This window comes from Talpa europaea (assembly GCF_964194135.1).
Source record: "Talpa europaea genome assembly, chromosome: 12".
Classification (NCBI taxonomy): Eukaryota; Metazoa; Chordata; class Mammalia; order Eulipotyphla; family Talpidae; genus Talpa; species Talpa europaea.
Window position 1 is genome coordinate 48,249,885 of NC_140079.1, and position 15,299 is coordinate 48,265,183.

Consider the following 15,299-nt stretch of genomic DNA (forward strand, 5'->3'; position numbering starts at 1 on the left):
TGCTGAATGAGCTGGAGTGGGTGGTTCCACGCAGAAGGCGGATCCAATAAACGCGAATATTTCCATGGCGTCATCCGCACGCGCCGGAAGCGCGGCTCAAAGGCGCCCCGTGGCTGGCGGCGAGTATGGCTGGTTTCGTGGAGTTGGGGTTGTCATCGTGGCTTGTGGAACAATGTCGGCAGCTGGGTTTGAAGCAGCCCACACCTGTGCAGCTCGGATGCATCCCCGCCATCCTGGAGGGTGAGTGTGGCCTGGCATCTTCCCCAGGAGCAGTCGTCGCTCCTTTCGCCTTCCTTCTTTTCGCAGCCTTTGACCGCGCTACTCCTGCGAAGCGTTAACGGAGGTAGACTGGGCAGGTTGGCATTTAGGCTGCACGACTGTCTTGCAGTGTGTCCGCGCACAACTCTCTAAGCCTCAGAGCACAGGAGGGGTTTGGTGAATGACTGCTCGATAGTACTGGGGAAATCCATTAGAGCTTACACTGTTATCTTCATTTTACGCGTGGAAACTGAGGCTGCCAGTAACTGGCATCTAGGATAAGATGGATGTGGTTCAACTTCTGTTTACCAGCTTGTGTCCTGGGCAAAACTGAGACTCAGTTTCCCATTCTGTTTATTGAAGATTCTAAGGGCCTCTCCCTCTTGGAATTTGCCAGTTGGTCACAATGGAAATGATATAGGCCATTATTGGGCACACAGTGATTGTTCCTTAGGTGTTAATTGTCGCAAAATTGGCCTGTTTTCACCTGGAATGTGTTGATGCTGCTTTGCCCTCCATCCAGGTCGGGACTGCCTGGGCTGTGCCAAGACAGGCAGTGGCAAGACAGCAGCCTTTGTCCTACCCATCTTGCAGAAGTTGTCTGAGGATCCCTATGGTATCTTTTGCCTCGTCCTGACACCCACCAGGTGAGCCAACCATAGGACCCTTGCTGTGAGTTAGCCATCTATATTCTTTTGGACAAGAGTCTTTGCCTCTCAGAGCCATGCTTTCCCCATGTGTGAAATGGGGACAGAAGTTGTGTCTGCCTCTTAGAGGCATTGAAGAATTATGCGAGATGGTGTGCAAAAAGTGTGAACAGTCTTGCGATCCAATAAATAGATACATTCCCCATCCTTAAGTAGACAGGTATGGTGACTGACATATAGGTCTGTAAGGACAGTAAGAAAGGTAGGTGCTGCATGTTGTGAGAGCATGGTGGGGTGGGGGAGTGAGGGAGGTTTCATTCAAGGGATGCCTTATAGAATGAGAAGAGTGCCTCAAAGGGAAAAACTTGGGGGAAGGTATTCTGGGCAGAGGGAACTGCATTTATGCGAAGACTGAGAAGGCAGGGAAGAAAGGGTCTTGGGGGTTGAGTGTGTTAGAGCCAGCTTGAGAAGGATCTCAAGAGGTTTAGGATTGATTCTGAAGGCATGTGAGCAAGGCAGAGCAAAACAAGAGATGAGGAAGTGGGTAGATGGTCTGAAGCTTTGGGGATCCCATACTCGGAGCCTGTGTGGAGCTGGGCAGGGATGTGGAGAAGAGACTAACACTGTCAGGCTTTGGCGACTGTAGTGCTAAAGCCATGGGAGGAAGAGAGGCCAGTTTGGGTGGTATTGATAGGGAAAGGGCTGTTGGGATATCTTCTGGAGCCCAGCATCGTGAGGGACCAGGAATCACAATGGGCCTCCAATGTTCAGTATCCGAGCCTTTGGTCAAAGGGGACAGGAAGCCTCAGAGGGTGTGTGAACAGGAGAGGGTGGTCCTGGGTGGAGAAGGGAATGGGAGGCTGACATAGACTCTTTATCTGATCCAACCTGTATCCTTTCTGCCTACAGGGAGCTGGCCTACCAGATTGCTGAGCAGTTCCGGGTCCTGGGGAAGCCTCTAGGCCTGAAAGACTGCATCATTGTCGGCGGCATGGGTAAGGGGAGCCAGGGGATCTCTGAGCAGCACCGGTACAGTGCATCAGGGAGACCTTGGGTGGTGTGGGTAAGGGGCCCAGGGAGCGCTGAGTGTGGAGCCCTGAAACCTCAGGCCAACTACCCAGACCCACCTCTTGCCCCCTTTCTGCCCGCAGACATGGTGGCCCAGGCCCTGGAGCTCTCCCGGAAACCGCATGTAGTCATTGCCACGCCAGGGCGCCTGGCTGATCATCTCCGCAGCTCCAATACCTTCAGCATCAAGAAGATCCGCTTTCTGGTGAGTCATGTGAAGCAGTGATTTCTCTATCTGGGAGACATTTTAAAAGATGAGGAAGGGGCTCCCTGGTGGGGTTAAGACGCAACCTATGAAGCTGTCTGCAGCCACTGCAGCACGAGTTTGATCCCCGGCCAAGGAGCTATCCACATGGTACCGCAGACCTCTCCTGACTCGCTCGCTGCTCCCCTCAGCAGTGTATTTCAGTCAATCTGTCCTGTTCCCCATTCTGTTTGTGGTGAATCCTCACTTCCCACACCTCTCGCCCGTACCCCAGTTTTTGTATGCATAAATTAAAAAAAAAAAAAGAATAGGAAGGACATGAGACGATGACAGCTCAGAGGTCAACAAGGTGAGACCTGTGTTAGTGAAGGGTGACTGAGGGCATGTTGTTGGAGCCAAGAGGGTAAGAGTGCTGGAAACTTAGAAGAGAGAGTGCCCACCCTCAGGACCAGTGCTTAACCTAGATTCCCCTGCTTGCTGGTGCTGCAGGTGATGGATGAGGCAGACCGGCTGCTGGAGCAGGGCTGCACAGACTTCACTGTGGACCTGGAGACCATCCTAGCAGCTGTGCCAGCCCGCAGGCAGACACTGCTCTTCAGTGCCACCCTGACCGACACACTCAGGGAGCTGCAGGGCCTGGCCACCAACCAGCCCTTCTTCTGGGAGGCTCAGACCCCGTGAGTCCACGACCACATTGGGGCAAGGGCAGGGTGGTCAGTGTGAAGCTCACACCCATTAGAGGTTATGCCTTGTGGACAGGGCATCAGCCCCATTCCACAGAAGGGGAAGCATGACACAGGGTGCATTCAGGATGGTATGGCTGTAGACACAGAAGGAAAAATAGCAGTCGCCCATCCCCAGGGTACGCACGGTGGAGCAGCTGGACCAGCGCTACTTGCTGGTGCCTGAGAAAGTCAAGGACGCCTATCTGGTCCACCTAATCCAGAGCTTCCAGGATGAGCATGAGGACTGGTCCATCATCATCTTCACCAATACGTGCAAGTGAGCAAGAGCGGCCTGTCACACCCCTTCCCAGTTGACTCCTGTCCCCTGACCCCCACAGAGGCCCACGGGTGACTCCACATCACAGGCATGAGACACAGCCAGTTTCTGGGGCTTCTGCTCTGACCAGAAGTTTCGGAGGATTTGCTCAAGGAGGCCGAGAGGGGCCACCCTTCCCAGAGGCAGAAACAGACTTCAGGGTTCGTCAGACCCACCTTAACCAGAGGGGCTGTGCGTGGGTTGTCTCCAGAGGCCCATAGATCAGCACAACCCCCAGTGCAGTCATCTTGCAGTCCCAGATAACCCAGAGGGGCAGTTCTAACCAGGTCTTCCTTTGAAGTATTGGGGGAGATTGTCAAGAAATCGTGATGTTCCAGCAGGGCTGGAGTTGGGGAGGCCTCCTAACTGGCTGCTGGCCCCCAAAAATTTATCAGCTACCAAAACAAAAAATTCTGAAAATAGGACCAACTCTCGTGGACTTAGGCCATGGGAACAGTCAATAGACAGGATGTCAGCTAGCAGGGTCCAACCACCTGCACCCCTGCTTTTCCTTCCCTGGCAGTACAGGGCCATCTGCTTGGAGACTGGGAGTGGGTAGGCTAGGAGCACCTTCCCAGGACCCTGGCTGGAGTTTATAACATGTCCTTCCCACCAGAACCTGCCAGATCTTATGCATGATGTTGCGCAAATTCAACTTCCCCACTGTAGCTCTGCACTCCATGATGAAGCAGGTAAGTTGCTAGGCTGTCTCAATGCCAACCACTCCAGCATGCCTCCCGGGCTCCCCCAGCCTCAGGGCCTTTGCGCAGGTACTTTTCTCTGCCTGGCACACTGCTGTTGCTTTCCATGTCCCAGTCTCACAAGTCCCTCCTTGGCGAGGCCTTCCTGTCCTGTTGTTCCACTGTGTCTGTTGTGGTGTCTGTCCATCTGACCTTCTCATGGTTGCCTTTCTCCCTCATGGTTGCCTGGACTGTGAGCCCATGGAGGGCTGGACTGCCCTGGCCTCTGCCCCGGGAACTGGTATACCCCAACCAGTAAATGTTCAAATGTTTGCTGAAATACTGATGTCAGTTCTTCCCCTGACCTGGCACAGAAAGAACGTTTTGCTGCCCTGGCCAAATTCAAGTCCAGCATCTACCGAATCCTGATTGCAACAGATGTCGCCTCTCGGTGAGTGGCCCCAGGGTGCTTCATGTGCTTGCCCCATGATGCCCCCATAGAGGGGCCAAAGGGGGAGGTTGGCTTTGGACATGGGTCAAGTGGCCCCAGTTTCAATGCTGAGTGAACTTAGAGGGTCCCTGCTTCAGTTACTCCATGTGAACAGTGGTGCTGACTGGCCTCTTCCCTTAGGGGCCTAGACATCCCCACAGTGCAGGTGGTAATCAACCACAATACCCCTGGGCTCCCCAAGATCTACATCCACCGAGTTGGCCGGACAGCCCGTGCAGGTGAGCAAGCAGGGTATGGTGGCCTTTGGATGTTCATCCCTCAGCCTGCCCACATGTGAACAGTAGGGACTTTGGGGGGGAATAGCAGCAGGTGAGAGATATTGGAGGCAACATTTGCAAGTCAAGGGGCTTGCTCTTTCAGACACGAAGCCAGCTGCTCTGGCTTCTCCATGTGACCCCATGGTGTCCAGGTTTGGTTCCTCATCATGACCCTGCCAGGAGGTGTCCTATGTCTGCTCAACTCCAGAAGGGAGGAGCATGGAGTGTGTGGGATTCTTTCACACCCAGGACGGGGAGAGGCATAGTTTCTGGGGCCAGACTAGGCTGGGCCCTGGACCTTCTCTCCTACCCATGGCCTTAGATAGGTCATATCAGCTCTGTGGGCCCCAGATGCCTGGTGCATCATGCCTGTTTGCAGCTGCTCCAGGCTCATGGGCCTCATCACTTGTGAGTGCTGTCCTAGCATTAATCATTGTCACAGAAAAAGAGTGGAGAACTAGTGTGCCTAAGATCTAGGCCTCTCAATGACATTAGAACCTGAGCTCCCTGGCAGTGACATAGAAAAGGGAAAACATCCATGTTTCCAACCCCCTTTTAAGTCAAACAAGTAGCTGCTGCCCTGGGACAGACCACCCATTAGACTGAGGTCCAGCTGGTGGTAGAGCCCTGAGTTTCCTTCACCTCCCCCACCTATCAAACCTTGATTTTCCTTCCCTTGATTGAACAGGAGGAATCCCTAGCTGCCAAGTGTTCAGGATCTGCTTTTGTTGGCCTTTCATCCAGGCCTTACACACATAACTGGTACATTGGTACATTCCTGCAGGGCGACAAGGCCAGGCCATCACGCTAGTGACGCAGTACGACATCCACCTGGTTCACGCCATCGAAGAACAGATCAGTGAGTGGGTGTGAACAGTGGGAGAGGCTGTGAGCAGCTTAAGTCACTTTTGTCTGAAACCCTAGAGAAGTTTCTTTTGCCCAACCATTGGAACAGGAGCTCCCTACAGTGGCTCTCAGCAGCTGAAAGCCACGTCAAGTGGGAAGGGAGTGGGGTTTCTCAGGCGTGTGGGTAGTTCCTGTGGATGTGAGGCTCCAGGGACAGAGCCTGGATGTGTTAAAACCCCTTTGGGTAGTTTAATATGTAGCGAGCCAGAAATGTGGGTCACATATGTTCCGAAATGTCTTTTGGCTTTAAAGGGCATGCTTTCCAAAAACTAAGTGACAGAAAGCTGGAATCCCTGGTCTTGCCCACCTGATAGAGCTCTGGATGGCCTTGCATGTGCCCTCCCCCCAAAGGGGAGCTCACTGTTGTGGGTAAACTGTCTTTCCCTGTCATGCTACCCTCCCCTGCCGCGCCTCACATCCCTACAGAGAAGAAGCTGGAGGAGTTCTCAGTGGAGGAGGCCGAGGTGTTGCAGATTCTCACACAGGTCAACGTGGTGCGGAGGGAGTGTGAGATTGTGAGTGTTGGGGAGCTGGTCCTGGGGTGAGGGTGCTCCCTCCAAGAGGTGGCCCTCCATGACGGGATTCTACCCCCTCTCCCATCAGAAACTGGAGGCAGCCAACTTTGATGAAAAGAAGGAGATCAATAAGCGGAAGCAGCTGATCCTGGAGGGGAAGGTGAGGACCCAGCAGGCAGGTAGGTAGGTGGTGGGTGAGGTTGTAGGGGCATTGCCCAGCTCAGATACCCCCTTCCCCTGGTCCTCTCCATGCCAGGACCCAGACTTGGAAGCCAAGCGCAAAGCAGAACTGGCTAAGATCAAGCAGAAGAACCGGCGCTTCAAGGAAAAAGTGCAGCGGACATTGAAGCAGCAGCAGGCTGGCCGAAGGGGACATTTACCCAATACCCAACCTAAGAACCACTCAACCCAGGACCTGGCCTGAGCTCCACGGGTGCTGCCTAGGACTCCTTCCTGGGGGACAGCTGGCCCCACCACAACCTGCCAGCCCCCCTCAGCAGCATGTACAGACACCCCATCATGCAGAGTACAGCTCATCCACCCTGTGGTCCCCGTTGGCCCCTCCTCCGAGCTTTGGAAAGAGGCCTCGGAGAAGGAAAGGGGGGCTGGCTGTGGCCAGAGACCCTTCATGGTATGGTAGGGTCAGAACAATAAGCTGCTTGCAAGGGGCACTCAATAAATGGATCTTTTGATATCCCTATCTCTTAGGGACTGGAGGCAGGGGAAGAGAGGTGGCTAATATGCTTCATCTCCCCCCCCCCCTCGAATATCGTGTCATCCCACCCCACCCTGGTTCTCCATTCCTGTCCAGACATGCCCAAAGTTTTACACTGTGATCCAGCGTGGCGACCTCCGGTTTGTGAAGCTGCCTCAGGGCCTCAGTTTCCTCTCTGAAAGGTTAACACAGCAACTGTACCATTCTCCAGTTGCATCTGTGAGGTTTAGGGAGACCACTCCCCCACCCAGTGAACACCACTGCCCACCAATTCTGGGGGCTGCCTCACCTGCCCACCTGAATTCATTTAAGGCTTGAGGCCAGAGTGAAGAGGGTATTGACGAGGGGCCACCTAAGTTCTGACAGCTCAGGCTGAGTCCAAGGGGAAGGGGGCACCAACCCTGAGCAGAGCTGGAACCCAGCCCAGCAACTTTCCAAATGTTGCCACGCCTACACATGGCCGACCAAGTCCCATGTGAACCAAGGCGGCTAGGGTACAGTTAAGAGAAGGCGGGTAGAAGGCCCCATGACAGTGGCTTGATGCCTGGTGCCCACACACCACACGCACACACAGCTACGCTTAGAAATGTAATCTGGGCGCCAGCGCATGCCCCGAGGATTCTAGAAATTCTACACGATGAAAAGCTCAAAACCAGCCCCTGAGCTGAGAGCCAGGACCAGCTGGGCACTGTGACCAGGCCCTCCCCAGGCTGAGTCAGCCCTAGTTCCAGCCAGGGCGAACGGCCCACTGTGCCGCCTGCGGCCCAGCCCGTGCACCAGGTGGGCATGGTTTATGTAAAAGCAGCTTCTGAAGGCTTGGCTCAGGGTGCACCCCCGGCCAGGCGGGCCAGGCCCTCTCGCAGCTCACTCAGCTCGAACAGCCTGACATCCAGTAGCTGTGCGGCCCGGCCCACCTCGGCCCTCGCCCGCTCCCGGTCAGCCCGTGCCTCCTCTAGACTGCGCTCCGTTGCTCGCAGCTGGTGCTCCAATTCCACATTTCGGGTCTCCAGGTCCTGCAGGGAGGGGCAGGGCGAGTTGGGTGGCCCAGTAAGTCTCAGGTCACAGCTCTGCTGAGGCCTCAGCCTCTGCACACCATCTTCACAGCCCCCGCTCTCCATCTCCCAACTGCCTCCCTGCTGTCTCTGCCAAGACATTCCCTGTCCCCAATGATTTCAACATCATAGAACTGCTCACATCCCTCATCCACTGAAAACCCTCCCCTAGCCAAGAAATTGGGGAGAAGATCCACACTCCCCTTTTATCCTTGCTCATCCCAACTCAAGCCTGTAGCCTCGCTGTGCTTCCTTGAACTGGTTAGCTTCCCATTGCAGGGCCTTTGCACATACTGTGCATTCTGCCCCCAAGAAAACAAGGAGCATTTGCCCACTTCTCTCTCTTAGGACACCTTTGAGGGCACCAGATCCTTTAACATCTCCACCTCCTATACCCACAGGAGGCATCCCATGAAAGTTTCACAGATAAAGTCCTCAGCAATAGTCAGGTGTAGCTTCAGATGCAGGTTTTTGATCCCAGGCCAGGATGTATGAGAACTTGATGGGGTCAAACATGGGAATGCAGTAGGGAATCAAACTGCTTGTTGAATGTGTGGATGAATAGAAAAACATGGTACCAATAACAACTACCATTTACAACCAGGTTTTCCCAGCATCAGGTCTTCCTGACCCCATTTACAGGTGGAGAAATGGAGGCCCAGGGAGGCACACAGCTACCAGGACTCACTGGGAGGGGGAACGCCCAAATGCATCCCACAGCAGGGGGTGGTTGCCTAGTTCCTATCCCCCCACCGCAGCAGCCTCACATACCTGCACCTTCTGCTGTGTCTCCTCACGTTCTGTGGCATCCGGTACCTCGTGGGTCCCACCAGTCTGGCTCTTCAGTGTCTGAATCTCCTAGGGGAGAGTTCCCAGGGTCTGTTTGGAGGTTCTGGCTTCCCCATGGGATGTCAGGGAAGGCAAGGGCAGGGACACAAATATAGATATGTTCACAAGCTAAGTGCTCACCTGGTCCTTGGTTTGCACCAGTGCCTCCAGCTGCTCCAGCTGGAGTGATTGGCACAGCCCCTCCTTCTCATTGACTGGGGTTTGCTCCGTGGCTGCCTGGGCCTCCAGCTCGGCCACCTACGCAGACAGGAAAGACAGCTTCTGACCCCTGGGGAACCTGCCTCCTGCACAGTAACACCCACTGGTTGGGTCCACCCCCTGTCTCTGATAATGGGACTTTAGGGCCTGTCAACTCTTCAGGTGGCATTATATCAGACCCATTTTACAGAGCAAGAAGCGGAGGTTCAGGAAAGTGACATGACAGGGAGGAACTCAAGGACCCGGGGTAGGAAGTGTCCCCTTACTCGCTGTCGCAATCGCTCAGCCTCAGCGCGCTGGGCTTCCAGCTGCTGTCTCCACTGGGCGGCGGCGGCGTTGGCCTCCCGCAGGGCGCCTGCCAACTTGTTGTTGCTGTCCTGCAGTGCGAAGAACTCTGCCTCCCACTGCACCTCTCCCACTGAGCTGCAGGGAGGACAGGGGCTTGGCAGGGGCTGGCAGCAGGGGGTAAGGTGGGGGCGGGGGGGGCGCCAGGGTGGGAGGCGCAGGGACCCAGGTGTGGTCACACCCTCTCGAGACGGGGCAGGGGCTGTACATCCTAGGGTGCAGGGGGGGGTCTCCCCTAGGGTGCTAGGTGATAGCTCAGTGAGAAATGCGGGGCGGGCTCGGCCCAGGGGATGGGGTCAGAACTGGTGAGTGGGGAGGCACTGTCCCAGAGGAGGGGGGGAGTGGGAGTCGTATTATCCCGTATCCCGGGAAGGCGTGGCCAAAGTAAGGGCAGAGTGGAGGGGGTCCACTCCCCACGGGACTGGATGGGGTTTACTTCGCCCTGCTCTCAGGCCTCGGTTTCACGGATTCCGCCCGCCCGTCCTCCACCGGCTTCTGAGCCAGAGCCTCCCTCAGCCCCGCTGCTCCCTGTCGCAACCGCTCCCTCACCCCTCCGACAGCATCTTCTTGAGCCGCTCGCGCTCTGCGGGACCAGGGGCGTCTGCGCTCTGACTGCGGAACAATTTCTCATCGCCAGGGCCGTTGGTGCTGATGAGGGGGCTGGGGGGCACCTAAGGGCAGAGGCAGAAGCGGACTCACAGGGGGGAGTGGCTGCAGCCCAGCCCAGGTTAGAAAGTCATGATTGGGGTGAGGACAGATGTTAGTGCGGTCCTCATTGAGGGCAGGGATCCTTCCAGCACAGGGAGCCCACGGTGCCCCTCCCCTCCTCAACCACTTTCCAGGGCTCCTGGCGGAGTTTGGGTCCCTGCCCCCCATCTTACCTGCCTGAGCTTTCATCAACCCCCTACCTCCACCCCAGGAGGGATCTATAGTAGACCAGTTTAAATCCACGAGCTTATTCAGAAGCCCTCCTAGCAATACCCTCCCCTCCTCCGGGGGGTGGGGGGCAGAATTTCAACACCTTTTCCACTGAAGATTGGGACAAGAAGCCCTCTCCTCTGAATTCATTATGAATAGATCTTATCACCAGAATCTCCAGCCCTGAGGTCAGGAGCCAGAGCCAGCCTGCTTTTTCATATCTAACGTGTCTGGTGCTGCAGCAGAGCTGCCCAGGGACAGGTCTTTACTCTGTTCCCCTGTGTGGCCATTTCAGTTACCAGGTTTTGATTCTGCCCTATAGTTGGCTTTCTGGCCTTCCCTGAAACAAGACTAGGTCGTACCCATAAGATAGGCCCCATGCATGGCACCACACCCTTCCCCTTCCCCAGGCTTCTACCACCATATCACCATCTCATCATCTCACCTACCGCCATTTCATCTGAACATTCAGGTCTGGGCACCAGGGCATGGGGCGCGAGTGCTCACCTGGTGGGCTGTGAGCCCCAGGGCTGGACTGGTGAGTTCCCCACCATCCTGAGATTTCTCCCGAGCGAGCCTGGCTGCCTCCTTCACTTCCTGGAACTTCTCAGCAAACTGGGGTGGGCAAGCAGGAACAAAGAGTCACCAGCCCCTAGCCTCTTCCCCTAAGCCCCACCAGGTCACCCCACCCAATGCCAACCCTGTTGCTTTGGAAGGAACTTTTAGAAAGAAGACTTGTTAAAAGATACCCTGGTGAGCATTGTGGGGGTGAGGGAACCTCAGGGTAGGATGGGATGTGCACAGAGGTTCACTGTGAGATTCCTCAAGAAAAGAATCCCCTCATTCTCTCTACCAAGTTTATTTCAACTTGGAGACCCTGAGGCAGGTGCTATTTACTGCCTGGGACAAAATCCTTTTATAACAAAAAGAGAAAGCAGCTCTGAAAGTCATCTGTTCACCACTCTGCTGGTGTCATTTTTGTTTCACTAATCTCTACCTTTACCATAAGGTTAAGGTACGACACACTTTTAATTTTTAAATAAAGTTCCTTCATTTGAAAATAATTTTTAAAGAAAATATTTACAGACATACAGCTATTTGATGTTAGTCAAGGGAGTGGTGCAATTCATTTGGGAAAGTGGTCTTTTTAAAAAAATGGTCAAGAACAACCAGCATTTATGTGGGGAAAAAAAGATTACCTTCTACTGCCCACAGCAATTAATTCAAAACTATTTTAATGTGAAAAGAAAATGATCACTTGGAGGAGAAAATCCTGGTGATCTCGGCAGGACAGAGGAAGTACTGGCTGTCAGGTATATAAGACAATATTGAAGTCTAGTGATAGCTGAGGGTGAAGGGACAATGTGAACAAAGACAAGCCAGGGTGTTTGGGGAAGCGCCAAGTCCCACCCAAGCACCCACAGGGGCCAGGTATGCCCAAAATTGGAGCTGGTGACCAGCAAAGTTGAGATGTGAAAGAGGGACCTGGAAAGGGGTTTCTGGCTTGTCCAATTTCATATGCCCATTGTACAGCTGAGGCCCTGCAGCTGTCCAGGGACCCAGTCACCCAGAAAACCCAGACACATTCCTCTGGCGACCCACCTGGGTCAGATGCTGCTCCGAAGCAAAGCCAAGGCCGTAGACAGTGTTGGCTCGGCTGTCTGCCCACTGCCCGAACTTCTGGGAGGTTTTGGTGAAGGTCATGTTGGGGGTAATGGTGCTGTTGATAATGGCCTGAGGAAGGGGGAAACAAAGTTCAAGGATGACTGGACGGGTAATAATGAACATGAAATTCCTAGGCTATCACTTTGTGTTAGTGCCTCGGAGATCTTTGGCCTGAGTCATTTCAGGTGGAAGACACTAAGGTACAGAAAGGCTCAGCGCTCCCCTGGCCCCAGGCAAACAGCAAGGCAGCTACCACACCCAGGCCTGCCTTCACACCCAAGTCCCACCCGGAGACCTTGGCACCCCCGATGCTGATGATACGGTAAACATTGCGGGTGGCATCGTAGAAGTAGGAGACGGTGAGTGCATGCTTGCCCGCAGGAATCCAGTTCCGCTTGGTGGCGGGATCAATCTGGAACACGTGTGCCCGTGTGCTGAAGATGGGCTGCTCCCTGTGTGGAGAGAGGGCTCTCAGGAGGGAGTCGGGTGCCCCCGAACCCCCTAACCCTCTAGAGGGGTTAAGGGCCAAGTGAGGGTGACCGGGGCTTACCTGGCTGTGGACATTGGTCAGGCTGGGCTGGGTAAGTTCCAAGAGGTAGCCAGAGGGATGGCAGGTCTGCTGCTTTGGCCTCTGGGGAGAGAGGGGGGTGTGTGACCGATTGAGGGAGGCCAAGGATGTCCAAACTCAGGACCCACAACCTGGCACACCATTCATACAACTGTTTCAAAAACGGGAGGGAATCAGTATACCATTCAAGGCAAAAGAACAAAAGAACATCTCTCATCTCTCCCCTTCTGAAGGAACCCCTATCCCCACAACACTCTGAGGGGAGCCAGGTGGTACCTGACATCATAGCACAAACCTTCATTGTCAAGTCCCAGTTACTAGAACCCCCAGTGAAGCACCCTCAGTCTAGGGACTGGGTGGAGATGCAGTCCAAGATCAATTCTGGCCCAGTACTTTCTGCCACATTCCCCAGTCACGACCCAAGCCAGGGCCTCCACAAAAAATGGGGTGTAGTCTGGTGCCTACTGGAGACCACTCCCCCCTCCACTCTGAGGGAATCCCAACTTCTCCTCCAGGGCAGAGGCACAACCTGGAGTCAAAGTACAAATCCCCAGAGAGCCCCCAACCTAGTTAAAAAGACAGATGTAACTAAACAGGTCAGCCCTGGGGCCTACAGCCAGAAGACCCATCTCCTCTCAACTCCATACCAGGAGGCCCAAGGGTATCCAGGATCTGGAGATGGGGGGCGCCCCTGTACCTCGCTTCTGATTCCTCTAGCCACCACCTAACAGAGGCCAGAAACAGCTACCAGAGAGACTTCCGCCCCTCACCTGTGTACCTTCAATCCGGCAGCCGGGGGACTCAAGAGGGATCTGGGGGAGGGGGTGGCAAATTGGAAGAAGGAACGACCTCAGTGGCCAGAGGGGGAATGCCTCTTCCCCTCCCCACCCAGTCCAGGGCAGCTGCTGTCTGGTTCACAGGGTCTGAAATCGGAGCCCCTGGGTGGAGGAGGGGCGACGGCTCTAGTGGAGATTGTAGGCAAGTCCTGGGGTTCTGGGGTGCAGGGATCCCGGGAACTCAGGCCCTTCCGGTCCTGACGCTCCTGCCGCGACTTGCAACGTTTGGGGAAAGTTACTCACCAACTAGTCATGCGCCTCGGACGCCGGGCGGCCCGGGGCTCCTGGAGGGGGGCCCGACCCCGCCCGGTGCCTGATCCCCAAGCGCGTGAGGGGGCGAAGCCCCACCCCATGCATCCCAGCTCCGTGATATCAGTCAGAATCGAGTCCCCACGCGCGGCAGGAACGGGTCGCCCAGTACGCGCCCCAACTTCGGGAACTGCCACCCGAGACCCTGGAACTTCCGAAATCCCCACGACGCCCCCGCTCCCCGACTTCGGTCCAGAACTTCGTGGAACCTTCTCTGTCTCCTCCAACCCGTGGTCCAGAACTTCGGGATTCTCCACGCCCGGCCCCGGCGGGCGCCCCCTGCCAGCCCCAGGCTCGGATTCTGGCACCCCTCGCGCCGCTCCCCGCTCCAACCCCGCGTCCGGAACTCCGGAGACACCTTCGAGCCTCCTCCAACGCCGGGTCCGGAACGCCGGGAATCCCCGCACTGCTCCTTCCCCTCTCCGACTCCCGAATTTTGGGCCCCTGCGGACCCCCCTCAAGCCCTGGAACTTCGAGGTTCCCCGCGCCGCCCCCAGCCTCCGTGTCCACAACTTCGGGGACCCCTCGCTTCCTCTTCCCGGCCCTGGAACTTCGGGGATCCTCTGCGCCCCAGGCGCAGGCTCGGTCGGCCGGGCTCACCCTACGGGCTCGGCGCCCCGAGAGTGTCCGCGCGCGAGTGGGGTGCGGCCCCCCAGCGCCGACTTCGCGCAGCCCGGCGCGCGCCCGCTTGCTGGCTCCGGGGCCCGCGCCCTCCGCGCCGCCCGCCTCCCGCGCCTTTGTCTGCGCCGCCGCCGCCCGCGCCGCCTCCGGTCCCATCGCGGCGGGTCCCACCGCCACCGCCCCGCCTCCGCTCCGCAGCGCCCCCTGCCGGTCTACCGCGGCGGGGAGGGAGAGGACGGGGCGTGTGCTCGGGGCCGGGAGCGGGAGGGAGGAGTGGGAAGGGATTGGGAGATGTCCTGGGGTCAGGGTTGGCCTGATTCGCCAGGTCTGGCTGCCAGTGCCCTCGCTGCCTGGGGTCATGAACGTCCGACCGTGATGGGGGTCCAGGGACATGTTTGCGGCCTGGATGGCTCCCAGTGTCTGCACATAGTAGGTGCTCAGTGGGTGTTGCCAGGAAATGAAAAATACTTGGCCAGAGAGTGGGGTGGAAAACGATGAGAGCCGCAAACAGACATTTAATGGAACTTGATCTTGGGTACTCAGGGGCCTTCTGTCCCCTTCTGCCTCCCTCAGGACAGCCATAACAAGGACTCAGATTGTTACTGCTGATCCCACAATCAGGTTGGAGGGAATGTCCCCTGCAGTTCCCAACCAGTGAGTGATGCCTCCAGAGGTGCCCCCTCTGGACAGGGGTGCCTCTCCCTCACACTCTTCCTGGGAGACCATCTTCTAGACCTGAGATGGGATGGACCTCCCCTGGCTCCAACTGGCTCTTGTCAATCCTGTGGCTGCCCTTTCTCTGAGGACCCCTCAAAAGTTACATGGAGCTGGTGGCAGAGGCTCCCCAGCTCCTCAGAACTAAGGCTGGCAGTTTCCTGACACTATGAGCCTCACCTTGGAGTTCTCTGACAACCTCAGAGGTTTGGGCTTTTCATCTCTGTTCCTTGTCCTTTTATTTCTGTGTTTCTGAGCCAGCAGCCTCCTTCAAATGACCTTTAGGTGAATTCTAGTTCCTGTGGTTTCTGGAGACTTACTTCCAGGCCAAGATCTGAGTTTTTCTCCCTCCAGGCCTTTGACCAAGCTGTTCCTTCCACCTTGGATGCCTTTCCCCAGCATCCATTCCGCTTTATCCTTC

At 56.1% G+C, this 15,299-nt stretch overlaps 2 protein-coding genes across 2 annotated transcripts; one reads left to right on the forward strand and one right to left on the reverse strand.

The window, feature by feature from the left end:
- Positions 1 to 110: 110 nt before the first annotated feature.
- On the forward strand, positions 111 to 6,512 carry DDX49 (DEAD-box helicase 49; the record flags this gene model as incomplete). Its single annotated transcript, XM_084250038.1, has 13 exons — positions 111 to 240; positions 782 to 905; positions 1,815 to 1,900; positions 2,057 to 2,178; positions 2,668 to 2,855; positions 3,040 to 3,180; positions 3,836 to 3,911; positions 4,274 to 4,350; positions 4,531 to 4,628; positions 5,452 to 5,526; positions 6,000 to 6,088; positions 6,177 to 6,248; positions 6,345 to 6,512. Exons 1-13 carry the CDS (start codon positions 126 to 128, stop codon positions 6,510 to 6,512), a joined length of 1,431 nt encoding a protein of 476 aa, XP_084106164.1. The 5' UTR covers positions 111 to 125.
- Positions 6,513 to 7,624: 1,112 nt separating this feature from the next.
- Positions 7,625 to 14,320, reverse strand: HOMER3 (homer scaffold protein 3; the record flags this gene model as incomplete). Its single annotated transcript, XM_084250039.1, has 10 exons — positions 7,625 to 7,816; positions 8,627 to 8,713; positions 8,825 to 8,941; positions 9,169 to 9,325; positions 9,797 to 9,918; positions 10,673 to 10,780; positions 11,768 to 11,899; positions 12,126 to 12,461; positions 13,169 to 13,210; positions 13,877 to 14,320. 10 exons carry the CDS (start codon positions 14,318 to 14,320, stop codon positions 7,625 to 7,627), a joined length of 1,737 nt encoding a protein of 578 aa, XP_084106165.1.
- Between the last annotated feature and the right edge of the window lie 979 nt (positions 14,321 to 15,299).